This window comes from Lissotriton vulgaris, chromosome 9 (assembly GCF_964263255.1).
Source record: "Lissotriton vulgaris chromosome 9, aLisVul1.2, whole genome shotgun sequence".
NCBI lineage: Eukaryota > Metazoa > Chordata > Amphibia > Caudata > Salamandridae > Lissotriton > Lissotriton vulgaris.
In genome coordinates this window covers 979960143-979977145 of record NC_141697.1, presented here as the reverse complement: position 1 = coordinate 979977145, position 17003 = coordinate 979960143, and the positions used below count along the sequence as shown (strand labels likewise).

The window sequence follows — 17003 nt, the reverse complement described above, 5'->3', positions numbered from 1 at the left end:
GCCGTCTTGGCTTACACAACTTGGGTTGGGCACTCTGAGCCAGAGTCTGCCACCTAGTCATGGCCGTAAGCTCAAGTTCACTTTTTGTAGGCTTCGGTCGAGTGTCTTTCAGAATCCCGATATCTGTTTGAAACAGGCCCCCCCCTGAAAGTCGTGCCATTTCAACGTCCTTGTGGACACTGTATTGGAATTGTTTGCAAAGTATTCTTTGATACGGTCTTCCTGGCTGTGGCAAAAAACTGGATCTTCCAGGCATTCCCACTGCAATTTCCACGTGGGAACCAGTGGGTGGGGTGGTTGCCACTTAAGGGTTAGGAGGTGTGTGTCATGGTCAGAAACTACTCTCCCTGGGTGCCGAGCACTAGGTGGTGGGGCGCTTTCCATGAGGTAGTCTTCAGGTTAGCGGGGTCAGGTCTGGGCCCCCTCAGCTGTCTAGTCTGTTTGGGTTGAGCACTGCGGTGTCTGGATTCCTCTGGCTTCATGCCGACACCTCCAACTCGGCGCCATGCGGCTCACCCTTCCCCTGTTAGCTCCTCCCCCAGTTTTTCTCGGTTATCAGCTTGTGCTCATGGCCCGGCCTAGGGTCAGATCTCTGCTCTGTTACGCTGTTTTGCTCGCTCTCTTAGCCTGTGGGTGGTGCGTAGCTCGTCGCCCTGATCCTCCGGCACTCCGCTATATGCCTGAGAGGGCTGCCATTTTGGGGAGCGTTCACTAGGCTGAGACGCTCCGAGTCTTTACCTATGACACCTCACAGCTCCTAGAGGCATTTCCTAGGCTCTCGCTAGGTATCCATCAGCAGGTAGTCGCCATCGCACTTTGTTGTAAGGCCCCACCGATCAGGATGGATCTTGATTATTAGCCTGGCGGCCGGAGCTCTATGCGAGCACGTCCACCATCTTGGCTGGCTTGGCCACGTCCCGTAGCAATCCTTGATAAGCCACCGTGGTGTAGCAACAAGCAACCTGTCCAGGGCATGTATATAGGATGGGCAGTAGTAGTCTTCTCTACACATTACTGGTATGGGTTTTGATAAAACAGGTCTATTGTCTGAAGAACTATACCTCCAGCAGTAGTGAAACCTAGTAAGCTGGATTTCAGGAAGAGAGAACATATCTGGTAGATGGGGCGAACTTCTCTTCTGATGAATACTTCTAACCGTAGATTACTCACCCTTTGAAAATTCCCCAGGTGTCAGACTGGATATGAATGTTTTCAAGCAGAACCCAAGTGTACTGGTATTAGGCATTGTGCGGCTCTACACCACCAGATGCAGATCTTGAGCTACTGCTGGTCGCTTCTCAATATCGGTCTCTTCAAATCAACATAATTTAGTAGTGTGCAAGGGATAGGTCACCCCATAAAACCACATACTCCAAATATTGTTTAGACTCTTGCAATCAAATGTCTGTGACAGATCCCCATCATTAATACCTATGTTGCTTGTGGTCAGAGCACAACTACAAAGTCTGTAGCGAATGTGCCCAGATGAATTCCACGGTCATCTGGGACTGTGAGATGTTTGTTGCAGTGAAAGTCCTCAGGTAAGTCCAAATGAAACCCGGTCCTTTCCACCACCCTCGAACTCCAGAGAAGACGCAAAGAGGTGTCTCCTTCAGAATAGATTCTAAGTCTTGTCCCGCCACACCCCACATTTCCGAGTGGATCTATCTTTGTCACCACTGCAAATCCGATAATTTCTTGAGGCCATTCTGTCTCTTCTTATTATGCTACTGGCATCCTCTGGTGCACCTATGGGCCTCAAGGAACCACGAGGTCTTATACCTGGAACCTCCTGGCAGGTCAGCACTCCATCCGCTCGAGCCTTTGGACCGAATATGAGCCCCCGCACTGGCTTTGGTGCTGACTTCGATCTGATGCCAAGACCTGTGTCAGGCCATCAAAACTGACACCGATGCTGTTGACTCCAGACAGTGTAGTACAACCAATTGTCCTTTCGAGAAGCCCCGATCCTACCAATCTACAGACGTCAGACGACCGATCGGACTCATTGTTGTTTTCTCAAAGAAGAGCTCATGTCCTCCATAAAGTTCTTGGTACGTATTTGGACAATGACCATTATGAAGAGGGGATGCACTGGTGCCCCAATGCACAGATGACTGCTGGTATTTGCTCACTGTGGAAGGAAAACCCAAAGTCCTCCCAGAGGTCCTCCTTCCTGGACCGACAAGTAGAGCCTCCTGATCTTCAGAGATGCCTTGACGGGTACCATACTTGGGGCATGGGTAAAGGTTTGCCCTGGGCACCTGGCGAGCAGCCAGATAGACTGCCTTACCCAGCACCATGTGAGCCAGTCTTCCTGATGCAATACAGACAGCGGTAAGCTTGGTGGTTCAGGCATCCATCAGCAAAATCAACCCTAATACTTTTCCTATTATTTCTGTTATTCCACCATATGGTAAATGTGAGCGCATCGAAACATTTGGCAAGCACATTTTCTTTCGATCAACCTTGCCTTTTGATCGGTCAACGCGAGTCTTTGTTTGGCTGTTACTCCCACTCACTTTGATACTCTGCTGCCCTGGTTCTACCTACTGTACCTAAGGATTTATGTCTGTCCTCTCGCAGGCCATTCAGGACAGCCTTGTTGCAGCAAAATTCACCTTCAGATGTAGGCTGGATGCTATAGACTGCACAGGCCAAGCGATCAACACTAGTATGGCTCTCAGATGTCCCCTCTAGATCAGATCCATGGGTCTCTCCTGGGATGTTCAGTCTTTACTGACGGACATGCATTTTGATGGCTCTCAACTTTTTGGTGAAAAGCCTAATTCGTCCTCCAATGATTTGAAGAGAGAAAAGCCACGGCTCACACTTAAGGCCTGTCTGCCCCAATACTAAATTTCCAACATTAGTTGTCCTCTTCGTGGAAACAGTTTGGGCTGTCAGTTCCACAAGCACCAACCTATGCAGCCAGTCCAGCTAACCAGAGTCATTTAATCTCCTAGATACTGGATCCTAAAGACAACATAGAGAGCAGGGGGAGCAAATGCAGCCTGGTGTTCTGCCTCTTCTGTTGTCTCATCAGTAGCATGTCCATCAAGGCACACAGCCACCCTGTTGGATGCAGGATCTGGTATTACTCCAGGGTGGCAAGCAATCACTTTGGACAAGTCAGTCCTGCAAATTCTGTTTCAGGGCTAAGCTCTTCAGTTCCTTTCCACCCATCTTCATCTTCCATCACTCTAAGAGCAGCTGACTGGGAATCACCTTACCGTTTTACAGCAGGAAGTGCAGACCCTTTTGGCCAAAAGGGCCACAGAGAGGGTGCCAGCATCAAAAGTAGGACCTGGTTGCTACTTCCGCTTCTTTCTGGTGCCAGGCAAAGACGAAGGCCTTGGTCCTATTTTAGAAGTTCACGCTCTCATGCCTTTCTGCTGAAAGACAAATTGCAGGTGTTCACCCGGACCCAGGTCTGGTCTGTCCTCAACTTAGGAGACTGGATGGGTAAGTGTTGGATATGCAGGACGCCTATTTCCACATCCCTGTCCTGTCATCCAACAAGGGCTATCTGTGGTTCACGCTGGGAGAAGTGCACTTTCTGTTTGTGGTGCTCTCATTTGGCTTTACCAAATGGTCTTGGCAATGCCATTGCACAGAAAATGCTAAAGTTGCGCATTCTCGTCACTGGCGAATAGCTCAAGCCAAAGTTCTTCCCTTTCATGCAAGATACACAACACCATTTGTGGATGCAGCTGTCATTTACGACTGGCAAGGCGGTGGCAACTGAAAACATACACCCTGGTGTTTAAAGATCATGCCAGGTGCTTTGCCACCAGGAAAAAATTCTGGTGATCCTGCCACTTCCAAAGGTGTAATGACACCTGACATAGGGTTCACGACCCCACTCACCCAGCTCTTTTTGTTGTCCACATGGCGATGGTGTTATCTGTGAGCACCTGTAGCATCCTCCCTCTGATGGGTGGCAGGAAGACTTAAAATGCCAAATTTAGGGCCCACAATTCCAAAGGGTTGATATGGAACTGGGCCTCCGCTGGAGACCAGATGCCTCTGCTCTCCACCTCTCCTAGATGGCCTCCCCAACCCAGGAGTGATGCATCACTTATCACTGTTTGCTCTGGGAGGGGTAAAGAAAGGGGTCTGCCACTGATCCAATTGCAGTCCCGAAGCCGCCACTGCAGGTCTATTGCAATCTCCTTTGAAATATGGCCGTAATACTACAGAGTTCCCTGATGCTGTTCCCAATGTGACTTCCAATCCCACTGCAGAGGGTGCGTATAGTATCAGCAAGGTTTTGCCAGCAGGAGGCCAACAATCCAAGTAGCCCTGGAACCATCCTTATTGAGATCCAGGACAAAAGCTGAAACATTGATGTCATAGCCTGAATGTCCTGGACTTTGTGCTCTGAAGAAAGGGCACAAAATTGGGCCATGTTCAAAATAGTTCCAATGAGATGGAGCGTCTGCGAAGTCAGATGTGTTCCTGCTCACACTTTTCAGCATGCCTCAGTGGGACCGGAACTTAGTTTTCGCATTTCTAATGTGTAGTTCCTATGAACCGCTGCACATCCATCCTTTGTGGCTCCTCACTCTAAAAACCGTTCCCTCATCACCATATAATTGTTGTGGAGGGTGAGTGAGCTACAAACCCTCTCTGTAAACCTGCTGTGTACACCATTCTTTCCATCGAAGCTGATGTTGACAATCCAACCCTCATTTTGCCCAGAAGCTGACCCTCTTTTATCATTGTGCAAAACATCACCTTCCTGGCTTAATTTGCTCCACCTAATACCGCTTCAGAAGTGGAGAGACTCCATCAACTGGATCCCAAGAGAGTTCTCTGCCTCTACATTGATCTTGACAGAGAGTAAATTATGTGGATGATCGGCTATTTGATGGGTTCGCTGCAGAGAAGGGCTTAGCAATCCAGAAATAGACCATTTCTCAATGGATTGTTTGTGCATCAAACTGCAATGTGTACAGCCTAAGAAGCAACCCTCAGAAGATTTGCAAGCTCATTCCACCAGAGCCTAGACAGTTAATACTGTGTAGGCACCCACAGTGCCTGTTCTGGACGCTTGCCAGGCTGCTAAGTGGCATAATTTCATTAGTTAATGAAGTACCACTCTTTGGCCAGCCAGGTCTGACAAGAGGAGCACATAGTCCTGCAGGACTTTTTGGTCTGAGCCAATTCGTGGACCGCCCATCAGAGAGGTACTGCTTGGTATCTGTTCAGAAGGTGAGGAATCTGTGGTTAGAAGTATCCATTAGAAGAATAAGCTTACCTATGATAAAATTCTTCCTGCGGGATACTCTAACTGCAGATTCCTTAGGGATGATCCCACCTTAAAACGGCACAAATAGAAAAACATGCAACGCTGTTGTCACTTATCAAGGCCATGCAAAGGACCTACCCGCAATACCCTCTGGTCCTCTCCGGGGACTTTAACAACGCCCTCATTGACCAAAACAAGGCAAAGGTGAAGATGACGGGTAATAGTAGTGGAAAAAAATTCGCATCCAGGTTAATCGAACATGGACTGGCTATCCTGAATGGCAATATAAAGGGGGATATGCCAGCAGCTGTTACATATCTGAGCGGCAGGGTTCACTCAACAATTGACTACTCAATAGTAAGCAATGAGTTAATCAACAGCATCATATCATTTGGCATTGAAATACGAGCAGAAAGTGATCACTTCCCACAAATATTAACTTTGAATATTGCACCAATTATGGCGCCAACAACGACCCCCCTTCTGCACCATGCATCAAAGTTTAATCTGAGAAAACTAAAATGGCATGGAGAGGGGTTGGGCAACATTATTGACTCAGTTAAAGCCCATATGGCCAACCTAGGAATTCAAAAGAAGGAGGACCTAGTATCCAACTGGGAGCAAATGATTCAGGTCCTGCAGCAAAAGTTCCCAGCAAGGTCGGGGAACTACAGCAACCCCAACAACAAGAAGGAGCCTTGGTTCAACCTGGACTTAAGAGCGAAAAAAAGAAAGGTGGCCAAGGAGGTCCGAGCCCTCGCAAGTCAAAAAAAGACGGGGTATGTGGCAAACAAATCTAATCTGAGGAGGTCCAGGAACATCTACAGGAAGGCACTCAGGGCCGCAAAGTACTCATATAAGGAAACAATATGGAACAAACTATTAATTGCGGGAAAACATCCTAACAGCCGGGTTTTTTGGGGTATCATAAACAAGCTTAACCAAGGGGCAAAACTCCAAGAAGAAGCTGGGGTCGGAGCAGAAACCTGGATCAGACACGTGCAAAATCTATACAGCAACAAAGATACAGGTCATGTTAAAGATTCAGGGGCAGTGAAGGTTAACATGGAGCAACCAAAAGGAGTTATGAACAGGGAATTTAGGGAACCCGAGCAGGAACTTCCTCAGAAGGGGCCTACAGACCTAGTTGACCTAACTCCAAAAACGAATTGAGGTCAATAATTTCAAGATTAAAGTCCGAGGGTGCAGCAGGACCAAACGGGCTGCCGAATGCGATCATCAAGTACGACCCGGACCTGTGGGCAGAGACCCTAACGCCCCTGTTCAACCAAATTTACAACCAAGCAGAATTACCAGCCTCCTGGAAAGGAAGCATTATACACCCAATTTTTAAGCATGGCGATCACCGCAACCCCTCAAATTTTAGACTGATATCACTAATAGACGTAGAGGCCAAACTCTACGGCTCCTGCATCCTATCCAAATTACAAGCCTGGATATCAGAAATAAAGATTATGCCAAAATTCCAAACAGGATTCAGGCAAGGAATGGGAACAACAACCAACCTAACTTGCCTGTCTATCCTAACAGACCAAGCAATAGCAAAGGGCACCCGATTGTATGCATGTTTCATAGACATCAAGTCCGCATTCGATCGGGTGAACAGAGTGCGCTTGTGGAGCAAATTAGAGAGCTGGGGGATGCCATACCAACTTTTAAGTGCCGTCAAAGCCCTACACCACTGTACTTGGGTAAGAGTGAAGCTGGGAAATGGTGGCAGTACAACCAGCAGCATCCAAACGCACCAAGGCCTAAAGCAAGGCTGCGTATTGGCCCCCACCCTTTTTAACCTTTTTCTCTCCGACCTAACAAATGCGATCGAATCTGCAGACAGCCATCCACCATCATTGGCAAATAATCCAATACATTACCTACAATATGCGGATGATATTGTATTATTGAGCAAGACTCCAATCGGCTTACAAAGAGCCATTAATAAATTAACCTTGTATTTAGAACGGGAAAGCTTAGAACTCAACAAGGAGAAAACCAAAGTGGTCCGCCTAGTTGACCAGCAAAATCTAAAGTGCAAATGGATGGCCCAAGGGGCACAAGTGAAAGAACAAGAGCACTATAAGTACTTGGGAATTACAATAACAAGAGGAGCAAACAACAAGGACAACAAAACAGCACTAAAAGCAAAAGCGGAATCTTTAATCTTTGCATATCGCTCCCTGAAAGAAAAAATGGATTGCCCTAACCATAACCATCTTTTAAAAGCGATGGCAGCGAAGATTATGCTTACTTTATCTTACGGCCTAGTCACGTGGTGTGGCAAGGAGGTGGAACATTTAAGTGATCTACAGATCAAAATGTATAAAGCGGTTTTCAACCTGCCAAAATCCGCCTCAGCCTCCCAAGTAAGGCTAGAATTTGGTTTGCAAAACCAGAAGTTCCGGAGCATGAGCGGTTTCGTGAAATTCTGTTGCAAACTTAGATCTGCAGATCCAAATACATTGGACTGGCTAATCTGGGAGGAAATTAAAAAACGGGGGGAATCTGAATCTGTGAACAATTGGGGAAAGTATCTGATACTCTGCGTGGAAAAGTTAGAACTGGAAGCTGTCTGGAAATCTGGGACCGATAAGGCGAGTCTAAAAAAATTAGTTAACTCGGCAGCAAAATGGAAATCCTTTTTGGAAGACAAGGAGTTATTGTCAAAACGTCGGCATGCTTGGACCATCATGAACTCTTTTACAACCCCAAAAATAAACTCATATTTAACATCCCACTTCAGTGGTCATCTAAAAAAGGCTTTTATAGATTATCGGATGGGGATGCATGTTACAAAGGATTTACTACCGGCGTGGAAAGCAACACACCAGACGACCCAATGTCGCCTTTGCGGGTATAAAAACGAAACCCTTGTCCACCTTTTCTGTATATGTCCGGCCCTGACAAGCCAGAGACGACTGGTATTGAAATCCATCTTCAATGTGTTAAACATTCGATCTTGCAGACACGCAGTCACAAGCTGGCTCGGAGGTACCTCCATAATTCTGGCATGCCATGGAGTTAAATTCTTGGCAGAAGCAAGAAAACTTTTAGAACTAACAGAACAGGAGGACTCCCAGTTGGCGGGCAAAAAGGGTAATTCCAACCCTCGGATTTCATGAACGCTGCCACAAACAAAACAGAGGCCGAGAGACAATAATTTTAGCATTTTAATGATAAAATTGTACTGTTATTTATTATGCGAATTTTGTAACAATTTTAACAAATTATGCAAATAAAACCTTTTTTTTTTTTTATGCCACCCTCCCCTTTCTGTGAGCTGGACTGTTTTTCTATCTAGTAAGGTCCCAAGTCTATAGATCTGCACACTGGTCAAAGCCAAGCTACTGTTGAACTCTCTATCTGGGGGCATGGACAGACTGGAAAGCAACTGACATATGGAGCTCCATGTGTCACTTTCATAGTGGAACAACATTGGCTTGGAGCTGCACAGCGCCACCTAGCTGCACTACTGCTTGAAATGTCCAAATCTTGTCTAACACTTGGGGAATACTCACAAGGCAGTGGGTTATTGAAAGCAGAACATGTTGAAGAAATGTAGAACATCACATCTTAGAAAAAAAGCCTGGCCCACAAAATGCTGGGATGCAAGGATATAGTAAATGTTCATAGTGTGAATTGAAATTGAAAAAGGATTTATAAAGCGCATGGCTACCTGGGAGCGTCCCAGCACTAGTGTGACGGACGTTACAACAGTACACCGTGCTTAGGAACTACAGTAGGCACTGTGATCAGTGATTTAAGCAAAGCATTTCCAGCAAAATATAATGGGTATGGTGCTACTGTTGAGGCTTGTAACAAATCTGCTGGTCTGCTTATTTAACGTGTCTCTGACGGTGTTTCATACCTGTTAACAATCCATTTATGCGTAGGGTATCACCGAAATACGTACCTTTCATAGCTGGGTTCTCTGTGGCAAAATGCTCTGACGTTTTTTGTTGCAGATAGGAAGTAAGTCAGATTGCATGAGACGCCACAGGGATCAGGGTCTGTGACTGGGACAATGCTAGTTTGTGAATCAAAAGCTCTAGGCAGGCCAAGACCTTTATAGTATTCTCTGATAAAAAAAACTGTGAAATAGAGTGGGGGGGGGGGGGGGGGGGGGTTGGGTGAATATATTTGAGTCTTAGCTGACTTGACCACATGAAGCTAATCCATCTCATGGTCATACTGTTTCTTAGGAAGAGAAGTGCCATTAGTTTGAGAGGCAGATTAGAAGCACTTCCGGAGGCAGATCAAGGGATGAGCGAGATCTGTCATTACTGAAGGCCAATGCTTTAGATTCAGACTAACTCAAAGCATGTCTGAGCTCACACATGCATGGAGATACACTACCAAAATGTAGCTGAAAATTTGTGTTCCTCTACTCTAGCTTCCCCCTAATCTCAAAAGGGTGATTAGCTGGGGCTAAACCAGCAACGCAAAAATGCTTAAAGTTTGAGAAAGTTAAATAGTCAAGAGAGAACTAAGCACAAAAGATTGACATTTGCGCATGCGTCCATCTCAAGTCACAAATCCATCAATCCATATGTAGTGATGTGGAAACACATTTTTAAGGCGTGAACTTTAAAGTAATATTTATCCTTCTTTGCATGTTTCAGTTTATTTTTGGGTTTTTCTTTCCCTCCTAAGGCGAGGTCACAGCGTATTGAAGATTCAGCTTCCCAGCAAGGAAGAGCATGTCATACTTGTGCGACTATCCAAGATCCAGCGGGAGCTCTACACAGAGTTTATGAACCGCTTTCGAGATGCTGGCAACAGCGGTTGGCTAGGGCTGAACCCTCTCAAGGCTTTCTGCGTCTGCTGCAAGGTATGATTATGCAGGGGTGAAAGAATTATCATTTTAGTGTATCATGCTCCTTTACAGATTGGCTGTTGTGCAAAGATGCTCTGCATTGAGATAGGCGATTTGACCTTTATTTATTGAAAGCTAAGAGGAAGTTAAACTCTCTTTCGAATTGGAAAGTAACTATATCATGTTTTGAAAAGGTTGCAATTGGTGAACTGTATAGATTCAGAGAGTTTAGACTTTATTTGGGTGATGCATGCTGTGATGTTCATGAGGTGAAGGCCAGGCCTTAATGTAAGATAGTTGGCATCTATACTACTATTATAAAGAGAGAACTGTGTCCTTTGATCCAGGTAAACTCGAAAGGTACACCACCAATCACAACACCCAATACAGTGTTGGAAAGGGGAGGTCCAGGAGATGGACATAGGCTATAGAAAACCACACCATATACATTAGGGGGGGGGACGGGACGTTAGGGGAAAAGTAGTCCGTATGGGCGTATGGATAAAGTGATTGCGCGCGGCGTTCGGCGTCATCACAACGCTTGCGAGAGGCGTAATGGCGTGTGGGCGTGACGTCACGTCAACACGACGTTCGCTGTCCGGACCAGAGTGCAGGAAGGAGCAAGGGAACAAAACACGACATGCGGGGAGGAGCGGTGGCGCGGGACCGACACACAACATTGGAGTGCCCAGCGCGGGGAGGAGCGGCGATGCTGGTGGGAGCGCAGGAAGGAGCAAGGGACACACACCCGACATGCGGGGAGGAGCGCCGGCGCAGGAGCTGGTATGTACGCTCTGCTGCTCCCGCTGATGGCCGCTCTGCTGCTCCCGCTGATGGCCGCTCTGCTGCTCCCGCTGATGGCCGCTCTGCTGCACGTCTCCTGCAGTGCTGCTGCCCCCAGCCCCCTTCTGTCCTGGACAACGTTGTGGCGGGCTGCTAGTTGTATGATGAACTGGGATATGGCAGAAAAATGTGAAGCCAGGTTCTGCTTTACTATTGCAGACAGATCGGTGTAGAAGTAGATGTTTGCTTATAAGATATGTAGTGACAATCATATAAGCGTATTCTAACTTACTGTTGGTATTCCCATGCAAAAGGTATTACATCAGAATTTGTAAAGTTTCCCTTTCTTAGTTAAATACCACTCAAAAGATACTTTCAAAATATTGGAAAGCTCATTAATTTAACACCGCAACCATGCAAAAAGACATGAATGAAAAACGGTTGCAAAACGTAGTTCTGCTGGCACTGATTTTTTTTTTTTTTTTAAAGGGTGTATTTCTCCATAAGAAAACCAAAAAGAATGGAGGGACAAGAGAGTATACCCCTTGAGGGGGGGAAGAAGAGAAAAGAAAGCACAGTAGATGAAAAATACGGAAACACATAAGAACAAACCGCAAACAAAAAAAATCGGGAAAACGTGACTGCAGTAAAAATAGAACAGGAGAAAGGAGATGGTGACACAGGCAATCAGGGGAACGCATTGGCACAGTCGATGGGTCTTGCCTTTCACTGGTATTTGAAAATCTTTTGATTTTGCCAATGTTTTTTACCCATTCTGTTCTACATCAGCAAAAAGAAAAGAAAAAAAAGAAATGCTTGATTGCTGATTCAGAACAACATTGGCAAAAAGAACAAAAAAAGTTCCATGTGACTTATACATGCACATGCTTTTAATTTTCTCTTTAAAGCTTGTGGACGCTAATCTTGGAGCAGTAAATTAAAAATAGTTAAAAATTGTGAAAGTGCATTAAAGAATAAAAGAAGCTGGTAGCGGATTACAGTTGCTGGAACCTTAAATATATGGGAAAAAATAGTTAATAAAAAAAGGCAATGGGTGCAGGTGGGAGTCAAATGGGTGAGTGTAAAAGTCAGTGTTGGAGTAGGGCGGGAAGCAACAGAGCTCTTTTGAAGTAAGTGGGACTGAAAAAAAACAAAGAAAGATGGGACGGAAGTAGTTTAACGACCTGGGGGTTGGTGTGGTGGCAAACAAACTGGGACCACATCAAGGGATGGGTTGATTGGAGTGGGAAATAACAGCACGCAACGAAGAGCAAGAAAGCACATACACCTCTATGGAGTTGTAAACTAAAAAGAAAAAAGTAGTTCTCATAATGTAAGCAGTGGAAATTAGAATATATGAGGTACTTTAATCTCCCTCATGTTACTGTTGGTAGCACTTTGATTACCCGAGCCTCTTGCACAGGCATTAAATATACAGCTCCCAACTTTTAATCCTGTACAGATTGACTCTTGTCACATCTTTCTTTTGAGTCAAAGGCATTCAAGCTCTTTGCTCTGTTTCAATGTCTGCTCTTGAACATATACTTTTAGAGCTCAGAAGGTAAGTCCTATAGGAAAGACCGTCCTGTCCCTACTGCCACCACATAAATCACCCCCACACTGACCAAATTATCCGATAATAGACATCCCTTAAGCCCGCTCTGCTCACACATGGGTTGAAGCTTGAAAGTTGTCACATTCAGGCAGATGGGTGGTGGTACAATTTAGAGCTCACTTTTGAAGCCAGTAATTCATTATCAGAATTTGTATGGCTTCATTTGGCAACATTCAGTTGTTTAGAAATATATGATGAGATGCATCCCATCTAAATTTGCTTCTGATGATTGTGCTCCTACTTCAACTATTGGATGCATTTGCGTACAAATAAAAATGTAGTTCGAGGCATGTGGGCTGCTGAATTCATATCTGTGCATAGATCGCCGCCTAGTGTTGGGTCCGGATGATTGAACATTGTTGTCCTGGAAGAGTCTTCGAAGTATCACGAGATAGGTGGCTCCTCCCGTGGACTACAGTGCGCATGGGCATCCACTCCATCCTCAGATTGTTTTTTTCAGCCATTGGGTTTGGATGTATATTTGTTAACTCAAGTTCGGAATCTATAAAAAACTTTCCTTTTGGCCAAAAGGCCTTTAGTTATCGTCGGTATTTTCTTTGCGATCATTGCCCAGTACTTGTTCCAGCTCTGTTCCCGAACCGGACATCCAGAGGAGCCGCGTGGCTTTTCGGTACTGAAGGCCCGGTCGACGCCAGAGGCCTTATCGACGATCCATCATGGAACGGAGCCCGTTCAAGAGATGTCCCGTTTGCAACTCCAAGTATCCTCACATCGATGTCCACCCGGTGTGCAACAAGTGCCTGTCTCCGGATCACTATGAAGCCAGCTGTATGGCTTGTTCTCGGTTCCGCTCCAAGAAGACGATTCGCCTTCGACCGCTGCGCGGAAGGAGGCCCAGCAGACGGCACCTGACCCGGTGAACATCTTCGATGCCGAGAAAGATGAGGGAGTCGAGCAGGAAGTTCAAGAGAACCTGTCTGATCCTGCATCGGGGATCGACTCCAGTTACGACGCAGATATGGAAATGGTCGATAATGAAGACGTCGTCGACGAGGTAGGAGACGACGATGAGGCCTTTGGGGCCGTGGAAGATAGCTCGAGCGAGGAGCTAGGCCCTACCATTGGTACGGGGGCCGCAACCAATACACTCGATAAGGCTCAGGTCGAGGGATCGCCACATGGCCTTACCCGAGATCGTACACTTGGTTCTACAGCCTCGCCTCAAGGCCCAGCTACGGACATTTCTAACAAGCCATCGGTTGACCGATCGAAATCGAAACTGAAAGCATCGGTGTCTACACAACCGAAAGCACTGGACGCTGAATCGAAACCAAAAGTGTGTATTGCTTTGGTCGGTTCGAAGACCTCTGAACCATCGGCACCGACAAAGCAGAAGAGTGTTATCGACCCGAAGAGGTCGCTAAAAGGTGTCGAGCCGAAGACCGGGGCACCGAAGAAACTGGTCAAGGACGTCGACCCAAAGAAGTCGGCGCTGAAAGCCGTCGACACAGACAAGGGACTCGGAACTCAGAAAGTTCTCGATCCTAAGCGTCGACCCAACAAGGCTAAAAGCAGTACAGACCTAGAGTCCACACCTGGCGGTGGCTCGAAGGAATCCGTCGAGTCAACACAGCCATCCACCTCCTTTTCGAAGCAGGTGTCGGACTCGATGAAACGCATTAAAGAGGAGGCTGCTACTATCGGACCAAAGGCTACTCCACCCCCGAAGCCGGTCAGTAAACCTCCGAAATCGTCGGCACCCATCCAGTTCACACTGCCGCCGAAAGTGATACCTAAGGCCTTCGCTCCTAGGACGGCCGTCGAAGCGACCAAGAAGGTGTCCATGGGGCCGAAGCCTACAACTGCGGAGGTGGCCACCAAGCAAAGACAGCCTACGCCTGAAGATCAGTCGAGGCAATTCATCGACGCCGAGACGGGTAGACTTTCAATTTACAAGCGAAAGATCGCCCCTGAACAGCCTATGGAGTCCTACACAATTCCATTAAAGAAAAAGAGGGATTCTGCTACGTCACCTCTTCTCTTTGAACCTATAACACCACATGGCCAAGACGCTGCTGACCCAGGGGATCCACACACTGCCCCAGACAGTCATGTCTATGCTGTGAAAACCTTGCCTACTGAAGACACGGCTGCGTTTAATGCACTTATTGAAAGGGCAGCAAAAAATCATGATGTCCAGCTCCATGCTGACCCTATTGAAGAGGATTTTTTGTTTGACACCTTCTCAACCTCAGAGAGAACTGTCAAGACTCTACCAATGCTAAAGGGTGTCCTAAAACATGCTGGTGACATTTTTAAAGAAACCACAAGGGCGAGGGTAATAAACCCCAGAATTGAGAAAAAATACAAACGGGCACCTGGGGACCCTACGTATATCAAGGGCCATTTGCCGTTGGACTCTCTGGTTGTTTCCAATGCCCGGAAGAGGGCAAACACACAAACAACGGGTGATGCTCCTCCACCTGACATAGAATCGAAAGTGCTAGAAGCATCAGGGAAAAGGGTGGCAGCTCAAGCGGCCAATATCTGGCACATCTCCAACACACAGGCACTCTTAGCCAGATATGACAGGGCTCATTATGATACACTTGAAACCCTGTTACAACACTTGCCAGATGAATATAAGGAGGCAGCAGAGATGCTAATACAAGAAGGGAAACTTATATCAAACGCATCTATCAAGTGTGCGCTGGACGCAGCAGACACCGCAGCCAGGGCAATTAATACAAGTGTGATGTTACGGCAACATGCCTGCCTGAGAATCTCCGGTTTCAAGCCCGAGATACAAACCTCCACACTAAATCAGCCTGTTAACCCTGATCACTTATTTGGCCCAGAGGTGGACACCACCTTGGAAAAAATCAAAAAGGACACTGAGACTGCTAAGTCTAGGGGGGCTCTACAGTCGCAGCAGTTCAGGGGTGGTTCTTTTCGTCCCTCCAACAATAGAGGAGCTTCCAGAGGCCAGCTGTCACAGCACACACAATACAGTAAAGGAGGCACGCAGACCACCTACAACAAACCGAGATGGGGTGGCTATCGTGGAAACAACACCATGGGCAGAGGTCGTGGAAACAACAGCTCCCGGTCCTCCGTCACTAACAAACAGTGACGTCTTGTCACTGCCCCCCGACCATACCACACCGGTCGGGGGGAGACTGCAACAGTTCCTGCCAGTCTGGAAATCCATCACCACAGACAGGTGGGTGAGACAGCTTATCCAGTACGGTTATTGTCTGGAGACATCCACTCCACCCAACATACCCCCAAGACACCGTCCTATGTCCACAGAGCATTTGCTAATATTGCAGCAGGAGGTAGCCGTCATGCTGCAAAAAGGAGCAATAGAGCTCGTGCCTGTGGAAGAAAAAGGTACAGGGGTGTACTCGCTGTACTTCTTGATCCCAAAAAAGGACGGGTCCCTCAGACCCATACTGGACCTCAGGCCCCTAAACCAGTACATTCTATCAGAACACTTTCACATGCTCACATTACAGCAGGTTCTGCCGTTACTCAGTCAGGGAGATTTCCTCGCAACATTAGATCTGAAGGATGCATTTTTCCATATCCCGATACACCAGTCACACAGAAAATACCTCAGGTTCACCATTCAGGATCAGCATTATCAGTTCATGGTCCTCCCTTTCTGAGTGACCACGGCGCCCAGGGTGTTTACCAAGTGCCTAGCGACAGTGGCTGCACACCTACGGAGACAGAACGTTCACGTCTACCCTTATCTGGACGACTGGCTTATCCAGGCATAGTCGGCCCAGCAGTGTGCCGCCCACATGTCCCACACTATTCACCTTCTTCACGATCTGGGGTTTTCACTGAATTATCCAAAGTCCCACCTTCAGCCCGCCCACATACGGCAGTATCTGGGCGCGACAATAGATACTCTGGCAGCCAAAGCACAGCCAAATTCGGTGAGGATCAACAGCATTCAATTGCTGATACGACAATTCAAACCACAACACTCACTTCCAGCACGAGTGTTCATGCAGTTGATGGGCATGATGGCCTCCTGCATCTTCACAGTCCCACACGCGAGACTACACATGCGTCCGCTTCAGGAGTGCTTAGCATGTCGGTGGAATCAGGCTCACGGACAGTTGAAAGACCTAGTGTTGGTGACCGGTCGCGCATACAACTCTCTGCATTGGTGGAATCCACAAAACCTTTGCAGGGGCCGACCGTTCCAGGAGCCTGTGCCACAGATTATTCTGACAACGGACGCATCTCTCCAGGGATGGGGAGCTCATGTACTCCACTACACAGTGCAGGGACTATGTACAGCACAGCAGAGGAAGATGCACATCAACCTTCTAGAACTGATGGCTATCTTCATGGCGATGAAAGCATTCAAAGTACATCTGTGCAACAAGGTTGTGTTGATCGGGACGGACAACATGACGGCCATGTACTACATACAGAAGCGGGAGGTACACACTCTCCGCAGTTGTCTCATCTATCTCAGAGCATGTGGAAGTGGGCCATTCAGAGGAACATCTTCCTCATGGCGGAACACCTCCCGGGCA

At 47.1% G+C, this 17003-nt stretch overlaps 2 protein-coding genes across 3 annotated transcripts in view; both read left to right on the top strand.

The window, feature by feature from the left end:
• RAD54L2 (RAD54 like 2) overlaps window positions 1-17003 on the top strand; it is a 1034525-nt gene that overhangs the window by 531133 nt on the left and 486389 nt on the right. For both annotated transcript variants that reach the window (XM_086938836.1, XM_086938837.1), the window contains exon 11: window positions 9923-10100. In XM_086938836.1, coding sequence (XP_086794962.1) covers window positions 9923-10100 — 178 coding nt within the window. The remainder of the gene's footprint in view (window positions 1-9922; window positions 10101-17003) is intronic.
• Window positions 1-17003, top strand: part of LOC147692653 (uncharacterized) — a 273896-nt gene that overhangs the window by 237730 nt on the left and 19163 nt on the right. The gene's annotated exons all lie outside the window — the stretch shown is intronic.